Here is a 15881-nt window from a genome sequence, read left to right as displayed (position 1 = left end):
TTAGCTAAGTCACATTTGTGCAATTAACATGGTCTTTATAAACATTTTAGGCCTTGCTCAAGATCATCTGTGTATATGAAAATAAAACATTCTCATCCCAGTTTTATGGCACAGCTCTGTCAGAAAAATATTTCAGCAAAACAATTTCAAAACAAAACCTTGTGGTTTAGCTCCCTAAACAACAGAGGTAGTTTAGATTTATTTTGGCTGTCTCCACTGCTGCTCTATGCATAATGAAACTGCTTTCCAACTCACCCTGCACAAACTCAAGTGCTGCCACTTCAGTCCTTCCTTGCTGTGTGCCCTCCCCACCAGCGCAGAAGTGTGTTCTATGTGTCCCCATCACACTGGCAGCTGAAAATTTCTTAGATTTTACCTCCCCAAAAGAAAGCAAAGTAGGCGAATGCATGCCCTGAGAGATACACATGTATTTCCACCCACCATCATGTAACTGAATTTTCTGGGGAGACCAACACACTGACACATCATGTTATTGCCTACCAGTTCAACTCCATCCCTGGATGACCTGACAATGTGGAAGGAGATTAGCAGAGCCATGGTAACACCTAGCTTGAATTGAGACACGTACCACATGTGAAGTCCTCCTTCGGTGTAAGGTGCACCTGTTTCTCCTTACTTTGAGAAGAGACGTGAGAATTGGAAGCCCTTTCAAAACCTGCTGGGCCCTTTACAGAGCTGCATACCTATACAGTCCCATCATGTGAGTAACAGTGTACTACAAACGTGGAGCTAAAGCCATTTAATCCTACAGCTTCAGCATAGAATAAACACAACCAGCAGGTTAAATGTTTCTGTGCTACATTCAAGAAGTAGCAGCCTGTTTTTTTGGACTGCTCCAGAGGGCTTATGCCTACATGATCACAGTGGATGTTCTACCCTTTAATGTTAACAGTGCTTTCATAGTATATAATTTTCTTAAATTAAAAACCAAACCACAGATTTTCAGTAAAGCTCACTCTGGGCCATCTCTTGTTCCTCTGCTATCCATGGTCGTTTTGCCACTGATGACAAAAAAAGGAGGACCAGAGCCTTTAATGCCCTAATTTAAGTATTAATATATTTACAGAAGACTATACAAACAAGCGCTGAACAGCAATTACACATTATTAGAGCTACACAATATTTGTACATGTTGCTAAAACAATGCTGCTAAATGAAAAAGCTTTATTAGTTCCGAGGTTTTGGCTGCTGTTATTAAAAATATATTTACCTGAAAGGAAATCCAAGTATTTCATTTTACAAACAATTTAAAATATAGCAGTAAGCAACGTAAACTATTGCTTTTTTGTTTATACAATTTTTTTTGGCATAACACTGCCATACAGTTACAGAATTATAAAATATATCTTTATAGTGCATTACAAATCCAGAAACTGGTTACCACTCCTACCACATACATATGGTATTGGTACTACCAAACATGCACGGCATTCTGTAATTAAACATTGCAAAGGAATACAGAGAAGAGAGCAGGACCATTCAAAAAAACTGACATACAGCTGTTCCATTTTGCAAGTAAAAACTGTTGGGCTTTGGCTTTTTTCTTTTTACTGCACTTCTTTCTTAGACTACATTTGAACAATGAAATCTACAATATTTTCAAATTTTGTCAGTGCAAAACTACACCTAATCATCTGTCAAAACTAAACTGCATAAAGGGCAAACAACCATGGGGTACGTTAAAACACAGGCAAAAAAAAAGCAACTAATGATTAGCAAACATGCTTGAGCAGATCCCAAAAATAAAAGTGCCATAACCTTTTTTACTGCAAAACAGTAATTTTCACATGGTTAGCCATAGTAGTAAGTACATTCAGTATATTTCACAATAAACTTTAGCTGATGAATACACCACTAAACTTGTAAGAATTAAAAGGTGCCAAGTTTCTAAGAAGAGACTTCTTTCAGAACAATTTGCCAATTCTTGCGATTTTTTTATTTTATAGCAAACAGCTTAATGCTTTTGTAAACAAAAATAAAGGTGATTACAAGTGTAAAGCCACAGGAGATCTCTATTGAATTGATCTCTATAACTTTTGAACTACATTTTAGGAGTCCATTAGGTATGGCATATATTAAACCTATTCTTTAAAATAAACTCCTGCTTTCTCCAATGGTCTTAAGTAAGTAAACTGAAGAACACAGGCTGAAAAAGGATCACAGCTTTCAAGAAAAGAAACAGTTCATGGGCAATACAGAGCACAGAGATTCTACAGAGACACAATTTACATTCCCCTTGGAGAACTCCATTAAATGCTTGTTAATAGTGAACCTATGTTGTTGACCATGATGTGAATGGAGGGGACGGTCACCCATGCTTAGGCCTTTTTGACCCATTCTTCATCTTCAGACTTTGATGGCCATCAAAACTACCTTTTTAGCAGTTACTCCAACTGCAATTGGAATTGGAATTGGGGACATGTATCAAAAAAATTAGTAAAATGTGGAATAATGAGTACAGTTCTCAGCAAACTCAGACAGTACTTCCATGTTCTACATGATCACAATGTTAGACTCATTGATGCTGGTGTCTCTAAATCCAGAGGTACCTCACTCAGTTAGTTGTAGGCTAGGAATAGGTTTTCCCTTTAACAGATTTTGCTTTTACACTGAAAAGGAAAAGAAAAAAACCCAACCCTGTTCTGCAGTTGGAATCTGACTTTTAGTACTTCATATAAAAAGATTTATTTGTAAATATTATTCAGAAGGGACAGGTAAGGTAATATTTTCATCAACTTAGGACATATTTCTGTTTAAGCAGGCATATTCTGCCTAAGGACAGGAGAAACACTGGGACATTTTCTGCCTAAGAAGGTATTTTGTCATTAGAATCTCTCACGGCATTTAAAAACTGACTTGAAGTGGATTACTGTTCATCTCACAGTACTTTCAGTACTGTGTTCAAATGCAGTAGCAATTACTGAATAAACAGATCTGAGACAAACAAGAAACCACTTTCTCCACACAAAATATTTTTAAAACATGGAACTCACAGCCACAAGGGATTGCAGAGGCTGAAAGAAACCATGAGTTCAAACCCAGAAAAATTCCTGGAGAAAACAGGGTCACCTTATCTTTTCTTTATTTCACACCCTCTGTTGGTGGCCATTGCTGGAGGCAGGACACAACGCTAAAAACATCTTTGGTTCTGATCCATACTGGCAGTTCTTAGGACAATATTGATCTTAATATCAATCAGCGTGATATTGTCACAGTTTTATTAATGGCAAAACTTACTTCACATACTTGTATCTTATTGATACAGTTTTTTTTGCGGAAATTCAATATGATACATTACCTGTAAAACTATCATGTAATAAAAGTTACATTTTCACTTAAACATACATAACTTACTACAACTTGTGATGAGTACCATCACAACTGTCAGGAAAAAAAAAAAAAATTTTTTTCCCCTTTATTAAACAGATATACGTAAATTTTATTTAAAACCAAAAAAGAGCTGTTTTCCATTTAAATCCAGTAAATATTCCTTGACTTACCTTATTGGATCATCCATCAACATATACAAAGCTTCTAAGGTCTGTAAACTTTCTGGTTATAGTACAGCTATATGTAACTGCACATTATCAGAATTATCCTGGAATAATTCAAGGAGGCTTACACTAGATTATATCAAATATTAACTACAATTATACCAAGACCTAATACATTAGAGTGCTGCAATCTAGAGAGCAGGAAACTGAGGAGCTGACCCAAGCCACAGAACAGCTCTCAAAGGCGTATTGTAAATATTTTTAACATCCTTCAGGATTTTATGCAAGCAATACGAACACCAAGAGCTCAGATCTGCTCCTGGATGTGTTCACACAAGTAACTCTTCTGATCTGAATGGTCTATGCTGCACATCTCCTGTACCCAAGCTTTCAGTCTCTACACCAACACAGTATCAGGTACTGAGGCACAGTTGCATTGGGGATAGTAGGGCACAGAGCTGTAACTAAAGTGCTATATTTTTGTGTGATGTATACGATCGCCTGCAATTGCAGCTGTGTAGTCAGTAACATTTATTCAAGTTGCACATTCATACCCCCTCACCATAGGATACTTAAAATCATATTCCCAGGTGTGTGCATATACACACTACACTCCTATTTAACAGCATGAGAGGCTGCTCAGATGGACTTATTAGGAGGTTCTGTTCAATTAATATATGAATAGCTCAGATTCTAGCCAAACAGTGGGCCAAAATCCATTACTGTAGTAAGGACACAGAAATCCCTGAATACTTAAGCATATAGCAAGAGAAAAAGGAGTTTTAACAGTGAGCAAATGACCAGATTTTCTTTGCACACCCTCAGTTCCTGAAGTAATAGTTAAATAACTAAGTACTGGTGTTTATAAGAATACAATCATTTCAACACACATTGTAATGTAAACCTGAAAATCAATACTCAGAACTTCAAGCACAGGGTGCTTTGGCTGCTAAGGCCATGATTCTGTGAAGAAATGCGTACAGTGCACCCACCTCATCCTCACAAATCTCAAGAGGATGCTATGCTGCATGATTGCCCCACAAGGAATCCTTCTTTTCAACACTTGCAAAATCAGAAGAAGGAATTCCTCTATGAAAAGAATGGTAAACCATCATATTTTACATAGAGCAGAATTTGTTAGTTAAAGCTGAAGCTCCCCATAGAAGCAATTCAGTTGATAATGCTGTAAAGCAAGGATTAAGGAGGGCAGGAGCACATCTGACACAAAAATACCCCTCACTTGCATAGTCCCCATGGTTCTTTGTAGGCAACTGATATGCCACACTACTCTTTCATGAAAACTGAAACACACGGAGTTGTGGATTTAAAAAAAAAAAAAGTTAAAAATTGCAGTTAATAAAGGATGTAAGTACCAAAGTTCTTGACTGCATTTTCAGATACACTGGTCCCTTAATGCAGGCATCTCTGCCAGATTAAAAGTATTTTAAGTACTTAATTAGGAATGGTGAACCAGTAAGCATGTTTAGGTGAGAGCTGTGCCACAATAACGGAATACTGTACTGCAGAGAAATCTTTTGGATGTGCATCCCAAGAACTTTGTTTTAGATCAGAGCAAGATTTCTCTTTTTTTTTTTTTGTTCAGTAGATACAAGATCTACTGAGGTCACTGATGTTCAAACAAATTACAGTATAAATATAATAACAACTCCAGAATCCCTTATTTCCCCTGAACACTACGTATTTTCTGTAAAGTGTTTAACATTAATACTAAAGTCCATAAATTGAAGGCTCTGTATAACTACTTATGTAATAGTTATGTTCCTTATACACAGGGTATAAATCTTCCCTATGCCATTCAAGACATAACTATGTAAAACCAACGCTAAGAAGTCTGCATGGTTAGGCACTCAAGATTGAAAAAGTCACAGTCGGAACATGAAGTGTCCTCCCTGTGCATACGCGGGGGGGCAGCATCCCTAACTACACAGACCAGTTTTATCATAGTTTTACCACCAGTTTTATTTCCTGCCCCCTTCTGTTCTGAAGGTGAGAGGCAAACATGAACATGGGGATCCCAGTTCAAGTCCAGGGAATTGTGAAAGCTTCTCAGAATCTTTCCAGCTTTAAAGAGGTGGTGGCTGCAGGAGGACCTCTTTGGGGCATTTCTGCTCAGATAGACTTAATGCCTACCAGAGTGATCTGGGTTACCCTTAGAAAAAAACCCCATGTATGTAAGTTCTTTTCCTCACAAGTCAGCACAGAAGGAGAGATACATCTTCCCTCTTCCCTGCTTCTTTGGGATGAAAAGATCATAATCTTTGTCCATGGGTACCAAGACCACTAACTGCTACTCTATTTGATCCCAAGAACCAATGCTACCCAGGGAAAACAATGGATGATGCACCACCATGATGGGCATTAGCAAAACAGAAAAATACAAGACTTTTTGTCTATGCTCTGAAACCCCTGAAAACTTCATCATTTTGAGTTATAAGACTTGAATAAAGTCCCTTAGCACTCTGACACTCAAACTGCAGTCAGCCTCTTGCCTCATAACATTTCAGGAGAAATATACTAAAGGCGGTGGATAACACATAGACTTTTAAATAGAAAATACACGCTGAAAATTTAGAATATTTTAGGAATGTAGGAATTGTAAATTCTACCTGCATTACTTTTTTATTAATATTCTGCACAATTAACTTGCTGGGCACTATCTTGTTTGACTGAATGTGAGGAAATCAGAAGCAGCTACTCAGAGAAAGCCGACAGTTCTTCAGTAAAATAAAGTTGGGAAACATCTTCATTGAGAAATTCCTGCTTGTTGGGCTCCAGCCAGACCAGAAGACTGGCCTGCCTCAGGTTTCCGCTGATGTCTGAAATAACGTTAAACTGTGAAAGACTTAAGATAGCAAAAAGAGGAAACAGAGAGCTGGAAGGAAGCATCAGGACTGCCTTTCTCTCTCAAACCAGCAACAGGGGACTCAGCATTGTTCAGACCTTACCCAAAACTGGCCAAGAAACATTCAAATTAGGTAAGACCCAACCTGACAAGCCTGGTGCCATTTTCTCTGATGGCTTAGCTGATTAGGCAGTGCTTTGTGGTGGTGGAGACACTGATTTGCTTTTCAGCCGTCAGAGGCTTTCCAGGTGCTGAACCCAGCTGGGGGAGTTGTTTTATTACAGCTGATCAACAGCTTTCAAACTGAGACCAAATCCGAGTGATCAAAGAGATCCCTCCCCCCAGATCAGTAGTAAGAAATGAGCCAAGAGAAGGGAGAACTTAACAGGGTCTAAAGTGCAACTTACCCTGTACCCAAAAGCTGTGGATACAGTTTCATTTTAAGTTAAACTTTTATTCAATGTACACTGATACCCAGCTGTATAAGACATGACATATGATATCCATCATTTGTCTCCAACAAAGATGCTAATCTAGGGGTAAAAGATGCTGTGCAAATAGTGCCATTAAACATGAAAACACTTCCTAAAAAAAATAGCCCCTAGGGTAAAAACCATGCTCTTGAAATAATTTCTAGTAATTTCATAAACAGAAATCAAGACTTAAAGCATATTAAAACTAACTTAAAAATTCTGATGTTCCAAGGCTTTTAGTGTCAATTTTTTTTTAATACTGGATGAATTTTATGGCAAAAACTAGATAAGCTTTTTTATGCAATCTGTCTGGAAAAGATAGTGAATTTCCTAGCTTTCAATATGCACAATTGTTTTAAAGAGCCACACCTGGTTTACTGCTGATAAACTGAGGTTGAAAAAGATAAAATTCATTAATGTAACACAAGGCTAATCTGATGCATTTGCAACAAGCATAGTCTCGTGAACATTTCATACTACACTAGATGGAAATTCCAACCCAAATGAAGGAGCAATGAATAATTTGCTTTGTTAAATAGGAAACATAATGATTTTTAACCTCAGACTCATGCTTTGAGCTCATCCTTGGTTTTTGTGGTGGTCCCCCCTGAAAGCGTATCCTTATCAAGGTTATCTTGCAGATCTGCTGATGTGTTATTTGAAGAATTCTCAGTGTTACATAAATCTTTCTCTATTGTTCCTGGGTGAATTCCACAGTCATTGTTCAGATTTTCATTATCTTTTTTGGAATAAGAAGCATCCTCCTTTCTGTCTGAAGTATCATGGATTTCTTCTGATTTTGAAAGCTGACCAGTGTCAGTGTCACTGTTCTTTTCACTGTTTTGCCTAACAGCATCACAGTTCATGTCTTGTTCATCCTGATAATTTTCTTCCCCATTTTTTGTGAGTTCTACCTTTTTTTCTTCAGTTGTTTTACCAGCTGAGCTTCCACTTGCTGATGAATTCTTAGGCTCTTTGGGTTTCTTATGTTTAGAAATATGACTATTGGGAATAGAAATTGGCGATGCTGGCTTTTTATTTGTTTTGCTTCCCTCTGACTTCTCTTTTCTTGGAGGCCCCCAGATAAAATGCTCTGAGGGTGTATAATGTTGCTGGGCAAATCTCAGCAGTTTCCTTCTTTCTCTTCGGTCTCTAATAGTATACACAAAATATTCTAGAGCACTTTGCTTTATGTTGGGAATGGTATCTTCCACCAGAGCTTCATGCAGGATAAATTTTACCAGGGGAGATTTGAAACTCTCATATCCAAGTTCGCCAAGACTTTTCAGAATTCGAGTGATTCTCAAGTAGTTATGTTGAGACCTTTGGAAGAAATGGGTAAAACAAAAATCTATTGAATCAGGAAAAAACTGCTTTACAAACACAGAACTGGAAATGCAATTCCTCAGTCCTTTTTATCGCTCCAGGTGTGTACTTCAAGCTTCCTGTACTTTAAATTCTCACAGCTGCTGAAGCTTGCTAGCACCTCCTTTGCCAGGATGTTGTGAGTGAAAATTAGTGTTTGTAAAATGCACTGGGGGAGCACGCTGGGAGAAAACAAAATCAACCATGTACTGATTTTGATTCCTTCTGCTGTAGGTTGCATGAGAAAAGCAACAGAGCTAGTGAAGGATCTAGAACATAAGTCCTATGAGGAGCAGCTGAAGGTAACAGGGTTGTTTAGTCTGGAGGAAAGACAGCTCAGGGGAGACCTTATCACTCCCTACAACTACCTGAAAGGAGGTTGTGGCCAGGTGGGGGGTTGGCTTCTTCTCCCAGGCAACCAGTGATAGGACAAGAGGAAACAGCCTCAAGTTGCACCAGCCACGGGGAGGTTCAGGCTGGATATTAGGAGAAACATCTTCACTGAAAGAGTGGTTAAGCATTGGAGTGGGCTGCCCAGGGAAGTGGTGGACTCACCATCCCTTGATGTGTTCAAAAAATTAGTAGATGTGGCACTTAGTGCTATGGTTTAGTTGATATAGTGGTGTTTGGTCAAAGGTTGGACTCAATGGAGGTCTTTTCCAACCTTAATGATTCTATGCTGTTTTCTTTCTGAGGAGGAAACCCAGTCAACTTTATAAAATTTAGTGTTTGTAGTGTATTTATAGTGTAGTTACAGAACAAGATTCATTGCACTTCACTCAAGCTACTTAAAAGCTGGGTCTCCAGTCAAGACTAGCTACCTGCACTTCTGATACAGTTCATGCTGGGGGAAAAACAGGCACCTCTAGAGAGTAAGGCCCACTGTCATAGGAAGTGTCTAAGACAAAATGAATGAATTCTGGAAGAGCTTGGGAAGAGCTCTTTCCCTCATAAAGTACACTTTGGTAAACAGTAAAACATCTGAGTTTAAATTCTATATGGCTAAAATTAGGTAAAGAGTCCCAATTCCTGACTTAAAACTGTAGCTACTCACTGGTAAGAACAGGATTAAAAACATGCAGTGAGTAACATTTGGGCTTCCTGAAACTCTGTTTTATCTGTGGCCTAAGTCTGAGCCCACACCCATATTGGCTCATACAATGTTTAAGTAAAATTATTAACAAATTATTCCCATTATTCACCCAGAATCATCCATCAGCAATTGCACCTACAAGATTTCATCAGGAGAACAAAATACTGCAAGAAAACAAGCTGCAACTCTAAGTTCAAGGTATCAGGGAAGCGAGCAAGAGTTTTGAAAAGAGATTTTGATACAATTAATCCACATGGGACAAAATTCAGTACAAACTTAGGCTCCACAAAATGCCAATGAAAAGCAACAGATACAATTTGCTGAACATTGAGCCAAAGTTTGACTTAAAGCATGGCTAAACCTTTCCAGATAAGCATTGCAGTTAAAAAGTATTAAATACACAGTATTCTGTGTTTGGAGGAGGAAGGGAAATCTTGGTATTTAACTTTCATACAGCTATGGAGAATTCGATCTTTCTCAAAAAGAAATGTGAAAACAAAGATAAGCCCCTTGTTTTCTTCCAGCTGAGAAAAGGCACTTTGGAACTGGGTGAGAACGCATTCAGCAGCAGGACAAATTAATTTGTAGCTGGGATATCCTTCAGCATCGCCTCAAGTTGTATTTTAAGGGAATTCAGTGACGTCAGTTAAACTGGTAATGGGTAAGCAGCACAAACAAAAAAAGGTGAAGGAGGAATGTACACATACAGGCCAAATAAGGCATTGACTATTTTTCTCTTTTTTTCTGGCTATCTTTGGAAAAAATATCTTCACTTCCTCTAGAAAACAAAAGGCTAAAGAGATTCTATGGTAATTCTAGCAACTGGAGTGCGTGTCATTACTTACTCATTCAAATGCTGAAATCTTTCTTGCCAGTTAGCAGCTCGTGCTACGTTTCCAGTTTTATCAATTAGTTTTATTCCAAAAAACTCCAACATCATTTTGTAAGCCAAAAGGAATCTTCTAATTGCTTCTTTTGTTTTCTTGAATTCCTAATAGACAAAGAATACATCCAAAATTCTAAGTGGTACTAAAGCAAGTACTTCTGCATTGTGTAAGACAACTCTACATAACAAAAAGTAGTTAGGTACCAAAATTAATGTGATGGTTTGTATTCAGCTCAATTTGTATTACCTCAATTTCATATGTAGTTAATTCTTTAGCATAAAAGTTCAGACCTTGTTCCCTCAGTGGAAAAAGCCTGTTAAAAGAAGAAGAACATTATGGCTCTGTATATGAACACTTAATCAAAGTAATGCTTTGAAACAGATATAGGTAATAAGTGACCAACCACTGTATGTAAGTGTGGTTATGTTCCAGTTTTTCATAGTCTCCTTTCCATTTATTTAGGACTTCTTCAATATAAACTCCTGCATAAAAATAATTTGAAAACTGTTAGGTAGCCATCAAAACCAGAACTCAGCTACAAAAAGTACATGCCATGTCCACATAACGATAGAACACATACTTTAATTCTCTTTCAAATACTATGTGAAATAAGATCTGTTACAGCTATAAATAAATTCATTTTAATGTAAAATTAATTTAGTTACTAAAACAATTTAAAAATAACTTATTTTTAAAATGTCAACATAAATAAAACCGACTTATACTGAGTTACTAACAAGCAGAAGTATGTGACGATAACCTTTGTAAAATGTACTTCCCCAAAAGTTCTCATGTCCTAGATCCTTTATCACATTGACTAGTAGTTAATAAACCACTTCCATTAAATACCGCATTGTGAATCACCCGTCATTGCTTTTACTTGACAAAACCCTCCATCTATCTATCTGTCTGTACATCCATCCATCCATCTATCATTCACAGAACAAAGCCTCAACTCCTTATGAAATCTCCCATACCAGGAATCTCTCCAGCTGCAAATAACATTATGATTGGGAAATCTTTCTCAATTAGCAGTGGCCAATCATCACACAGAGACCATGCTCACGAAATGCAGTCATGGGCCAGCGCACTTTTCCAGGTACTGCACAAATATACAAAATACTTAGCAGGATGCTCCTTGTTCCCAAACCTGTACAATATCTTTCCATGAATGAGCACTGTCTTAGTCTGTTTCTATTCTGAAACCAACAACAGTTTTAGCACTGCCACACGGCCTCTCCCAAGGTCAAATAGCACAGAAGTGGCCTGAAAAGCCTACAGCCCCACGCAGATAGTCTCCTACTATACATTTGAGATGTCTCTTCCCTGCAGTGAAAATTTCACATTGGGTCTCAATGACAAAGGAGAACTCATTTGATATTTTACTTCAAGAAACCGAGAAAGCAGCCAGTCAAAGGGGCTGCTAAGAACATGGAGTTTCCAGTGCAAGCAAGACTGGAAAAAGCCTTGGAATGAGGGCCTTCCACCATCACCACACTGTATCCAACTTATATTTCAAGCATTGAAATAGTTCTGGTGCCTGCAGTATAAGAAGGACATGGAACTGTTGGAGCAAATCCAGAGGAGGGCCATGAAGCTTATAAGAGGACTGGAGCACCTCCCCTGCAAACACAGTCTGAGAAAGTTGGGTCTGTTCAGCCTGGAGAAGAGAAGGCTGCATGGAGACCTCATAACAATCTTCCAGTACCTGAAGGAGGTCTACAGGGAAGCTGGAGACAGACTTTTCATCAGGAACTGTAGTGATAGGACAAGGAATAAAGGGTTCAAACCGAAAGAGGGGAAATTTAGGTTAGATATTAGGAAGAAATTCTGTACTGCGAGGGTGGTGAGGTATTGGAAGGGGTTGCCCAGGGAGGCTGTAGATGCCCCAAACCTAGCAGTGTTCAAGACCAGGTTGGATAAGGCCTTGAGCAACCTGGTCTAGAGGGGGGCGTCCTTGCCCATACCAGGGAAAACTGGGACTAGATGATCCTTAAGGTCCCTTTCAACCCTTTAGCATTCTGCAATTCTACTGGAAAACTTGCTGCTCAATTCTAGTGCAGAGACAAACAGACCAGCTCTGAGTCAGAACAAGCTAAATCTGTAGGCCATGAAACTAAACTTCGAATCTAGTATTGGGCTAGAACTGTCTTTTTTTAAACAACATTCTCCAGTATTTCAGTCCCTTACATGGTAGCTAAGACTCCCTTTGAACACTCTCACAGATCCACAGACTGTCAAGAAGTCAAGGTGGTGGCTACTCTTTCCCATTCCCAATACAAACTTCTACATAACCAGGGCTCACAGCCACCAAGGATTCAGCCTCCATTCAAGCTACCTTTAACACTACTAATTGTGGTTTTCTAAAATATTAAAATAAATGTTATTCTTTACAAATTTTAGGAGGGAAGTCCTCCCCTAGGTTTCATGACTATCTCTTCTTTTAACTAATCCTCCTGATTTTCTCCTTCATTATGCACTTTAAATGGGTCCTCCCCCACAACCTTTTCTGGCTTTTACTTTCAGGTCGACATGATCCTCAGGTTCACACAGACCTCACTGCCCTTCCCTTTCTTTGAGTATCTGTTGTCTGTGTAGTATCTTCTGAATCTGTTACTTCTTTATTGGCGAATCACAGACCTATCTCTTCTTCCAGTCAAGCTAAAAACACAGCATCTGCCTATGGGTATCAAGATAAAGCTCAAGCTGGTTAAAGCAAAAGTTTTACCTTTCTTTCACAATCTGACTTATTTTCTTACTTGCTGAGGATATTATGACTATCTTGTCTATAAACAGCTCTCATCTTCAACCTTCCTATATGCACATCTTTACATCCTGCCGTATAACATTCCTTTCCATCCTGCTTCCTTTCAGAATTCTGACACTGTGCATCTCAACATCCTTTTTCCTGACCTTGAAAAGTGCCTTCTTGCCATGCTTACATCTACCCTGAATGCTGCTGGTAAGATCATGTTTCTAGGCTGCATCTTTTTTATACTGCCACTTTTTTTCTGCTGGGCATTTTTCCATTGTGAAGCCCTGTTCTGTAACTTCAAACAAAAACTATACACCTTCACTTCCAAAGCCTTTGTGACCTGTCCCTTACTACCTTATCAGAACCCATTTGTTGCTATGAGACTGATCCTGCTTCTGACAGGATCCTGCCTCAGAGGCAGCCTACACATCTCACTCCTTCTGTACTTCAGCATGCACTTCACTATTTCCTACCAAGCTGCTCTCACACTGAGAGGATCTTTCTGCAAACACCTTCAAAGTAACCTGCTAATCATTCTTCTAAAACTCGGAAAAGCTTATTTTTGGCATTCGTCTTTTTTCCTAATGGCTAAACTCTCATGAGCCGAGACTCCTCTCTATCATACTAACCAAGACTCCTTTATTGCCTCCTCCTGCTTCCCATCTGTCTGCTACCCTCATCTCTCATACATTGACTGCAAACTCTCTAGAGCAGGGTTTGTCATCTTTCAGATTGTCCTGTGCTTGTGCAGAATGCTGCGTATCAGGTTCCCACTCCACTACCAGAACAACTAGAGACATTAAGAAATGACTTTATTATTGTTATTGCCATAATCTCACACAAGATTAAAACACATTCTTTTCCCCTTACACAGCTCTAGGGATAAGACCCAGGTCCCTGCCACTCCTTTTCAAGTAGCAACAGTCTGTGCAATACAGTGGAACAGCTTTATCTTTGTTTAATAAAAGGTAGTGCCACTACTGTAAAAATAGTGGTATAAACAACGCCCTGTACTACATCATGCTGAAAACATCTAAGAAAAGCACCACCTCCCTACAGTGAAAGCTAACTCTGTTTTAAGCATAACCCACTCTTGTGTTATCAATGTGCTACTCCAACACGGGAGCTTCACGTTGTACAATATATTACTATACACCTTGAATTTGTCAGTGCCACAATTATCACGACTGTTTCAGCTTGCTACCATCATTAGTGAGCGTTCTTTTGCTATCAGCATTGTTGTTGCAGACTACTCACCATCAGGTTTAAATGGGATTTTGTTTTTGTAAAACCGGAGATTGCACAAGTCATTTTGATATCGAAGATCTTTAAAATTCTGCTAAAAGAAAGGAAATACGACATTATCAGCCTACAAAAACCTATCAAGACTAACCAGAAAGCGATACTGTGCTCCTTGAATAATTTAAGGACAGTAAAATTTCAGAGTTTTAGTAACCACAGAGTTTTACTCATGCACCTAAAGACTGAGATTAAGGATCAGCAAGTTCTTTCTGGCTGATACCTTCTCCTACTGAGGCAGCAGCAAGCATAGCAGCACCTTCACTTCAGTCTCAAGGAACTTGAAAGACAAACAATAAGTCATCCAAACTTCTACAATCTACCCTCTTTAACATTCAAGGCACAAGCCTTTTCCTGGGCTCCTACCGTTGTTCCCATGCTTACACATCTTATGTGTTTGCACTTATACTCAGGATGAAAAGACATTGCACAGTTTTGCTCCTCTCCCACCGGCATACACTGGGCCTCTGTATCAGCTTTTTGATTCCCATTTCTCACATTTATTAGGCAACATAAACATTTAGGAGTGCTTGGGTTATATGCTGTCTTCTACTAAAAAAGCAATTTAAACCCCTAAAATATTCTTACTGGGTACTGGTGTCTGTACTTGTATAAATCTCTTGCTGCGTAGAAGCTTCTCTTTGGCTTGGCTGTCAGCTCAGTCCCATCACCACTCTGAAACAGTCAGAAAGCAGATAACCATCATACACAAACACACTAAATAGTGAATTTGTGTAATATTAAAATAATTACTTTTCATGATGGATTTCAGCAATGTAAACAAATGCAAGTGCCTGCTGTTTGGTCAGACACTGAAAATCTCCCTGCTCCATACTTAACAACACACACTTTAAACCTAAAGTTAAAAAATTAATACAAAGCACAAAAGCAAGACTATGAATATCCTTCCAATGAGGTTGAATATGATTTAAATCAACAGGTTGACTGTCATTTCCAAATGCAAGACTTCAAAGTAACCTAGCAAGTGCTAGTACAAGATGAAATAAGTGAACATGAAAATGCAGAGACACTAGTAATTTTGAACAGGAAATCATACTATTCGTCATGTGTACATCGACTTAATTGCTATTATTGCACCCTGTGGAAGAAATGAGGAGTCACTCAAAAAAATTGATTCCACTCTTTGCAGTACACATGCAATGGGTTAAAGTCAAGCCTTAGAAGGGAATTTCCCTGTGGCTGCACTGGGCATTTGCCTTTACTGTTGCCTGTTCCATGGCTTATCAATTGCACCCTAATGCCAAACAAACACCTGTTCCCATTCTTCCTTTCGAAAAACCAGCTTTGACCTAATCGCAGGCAAAGCAAGCTTGCTTGAACAAGCAACACCCCTTGACACACAGTTGTTTGGCAGTAGTATCACCAGGTATCAAGCAGAAAGGGAAAGATGCCTATGACTATTTAACTTTGCATATTTCTGAACCAAATACAAACATCTAGCAAGCTAAAAAAACCCAACCCAGTTGGTCCACCCTGCATCGAATTCTAAGTTGCATAAAATTACTGTCAAAGGACCACCTTATTTCTTTAGGGTCGGCATTTCCAAAGCCCCTCAAAGAACAGAAACTTGCTCTGAAAATTCCTCACACCCTCCAAGAAGTCACAAACCT

General features: G+C 38.7%; 1 protein-coding gene across 7 annotated transcripts in view; it reads right to left on the bottom strand.

Moving 5' to 3' along the window:
* Positions 1–1165: 1165 nt before the first annotated feature.
* OGFRL1 (opioid growth factor receptor like 1) overlaps positions 1166–15881 on the bottom strand; it is an 86222-nt gene continuing 71506 nt past the window's right edge. For 4 of the 7 annotated variants that reach the window (XM_050314710.1, XM_050314712.1, XM_050314708.1 and 1 more), the window contains 6 exons: positions 14839–14925; positions 14209–14290; positions 10600–10678; positions 10443–10509; positions 10155–10300; positions 1166–8174 (listed from right to left, as the gene is read on the bottom strand). In XM_050314710.1, coding sequence (XP_050170667.1) covers positions 7418–8174; positions 10155–10300; positions 10443–10509; positions 10600–10678; positions 14209–14290; positions 14839–14925 — 1218 coding nt within the window. In that variant the 3' untranslated portion in view covers positions 1166–7417. The remainder of the gene's footprint in view (positions 8175–10154; positions 10301–10442; positions 10510–10599; positions 10679–14208; positions 14291–14838; positions 14926–15881) is intronic. The other 3 variants (XM_050314711.1, XM_050314709.1, XM_050314707.1) reach the window with 1 other exon arrangement.

The sequence above is a fragment of the Myiozetetes cayanensis genome, unplaced genomic scaffold (assembly GCF_022539395.1).
Source record: "Myiozetetes cayanensis isolate MyiCay16 unplaced genomic scaffold, myiCay2020 scf2-11, whole genome shotgun sequence".
Taxonomy (NCBI): Eukaryota; Metazoa; Chordata; class Aves; order Passeriformes; family Tyrannidae; genus Myiozetetes; species Myiozetetes cayanensis.
The sequence above is the reverse complement of the archived record's forward strand: the minus strand, read 5'-3'. Positions and strand labels throughout refer to the sequence as shown.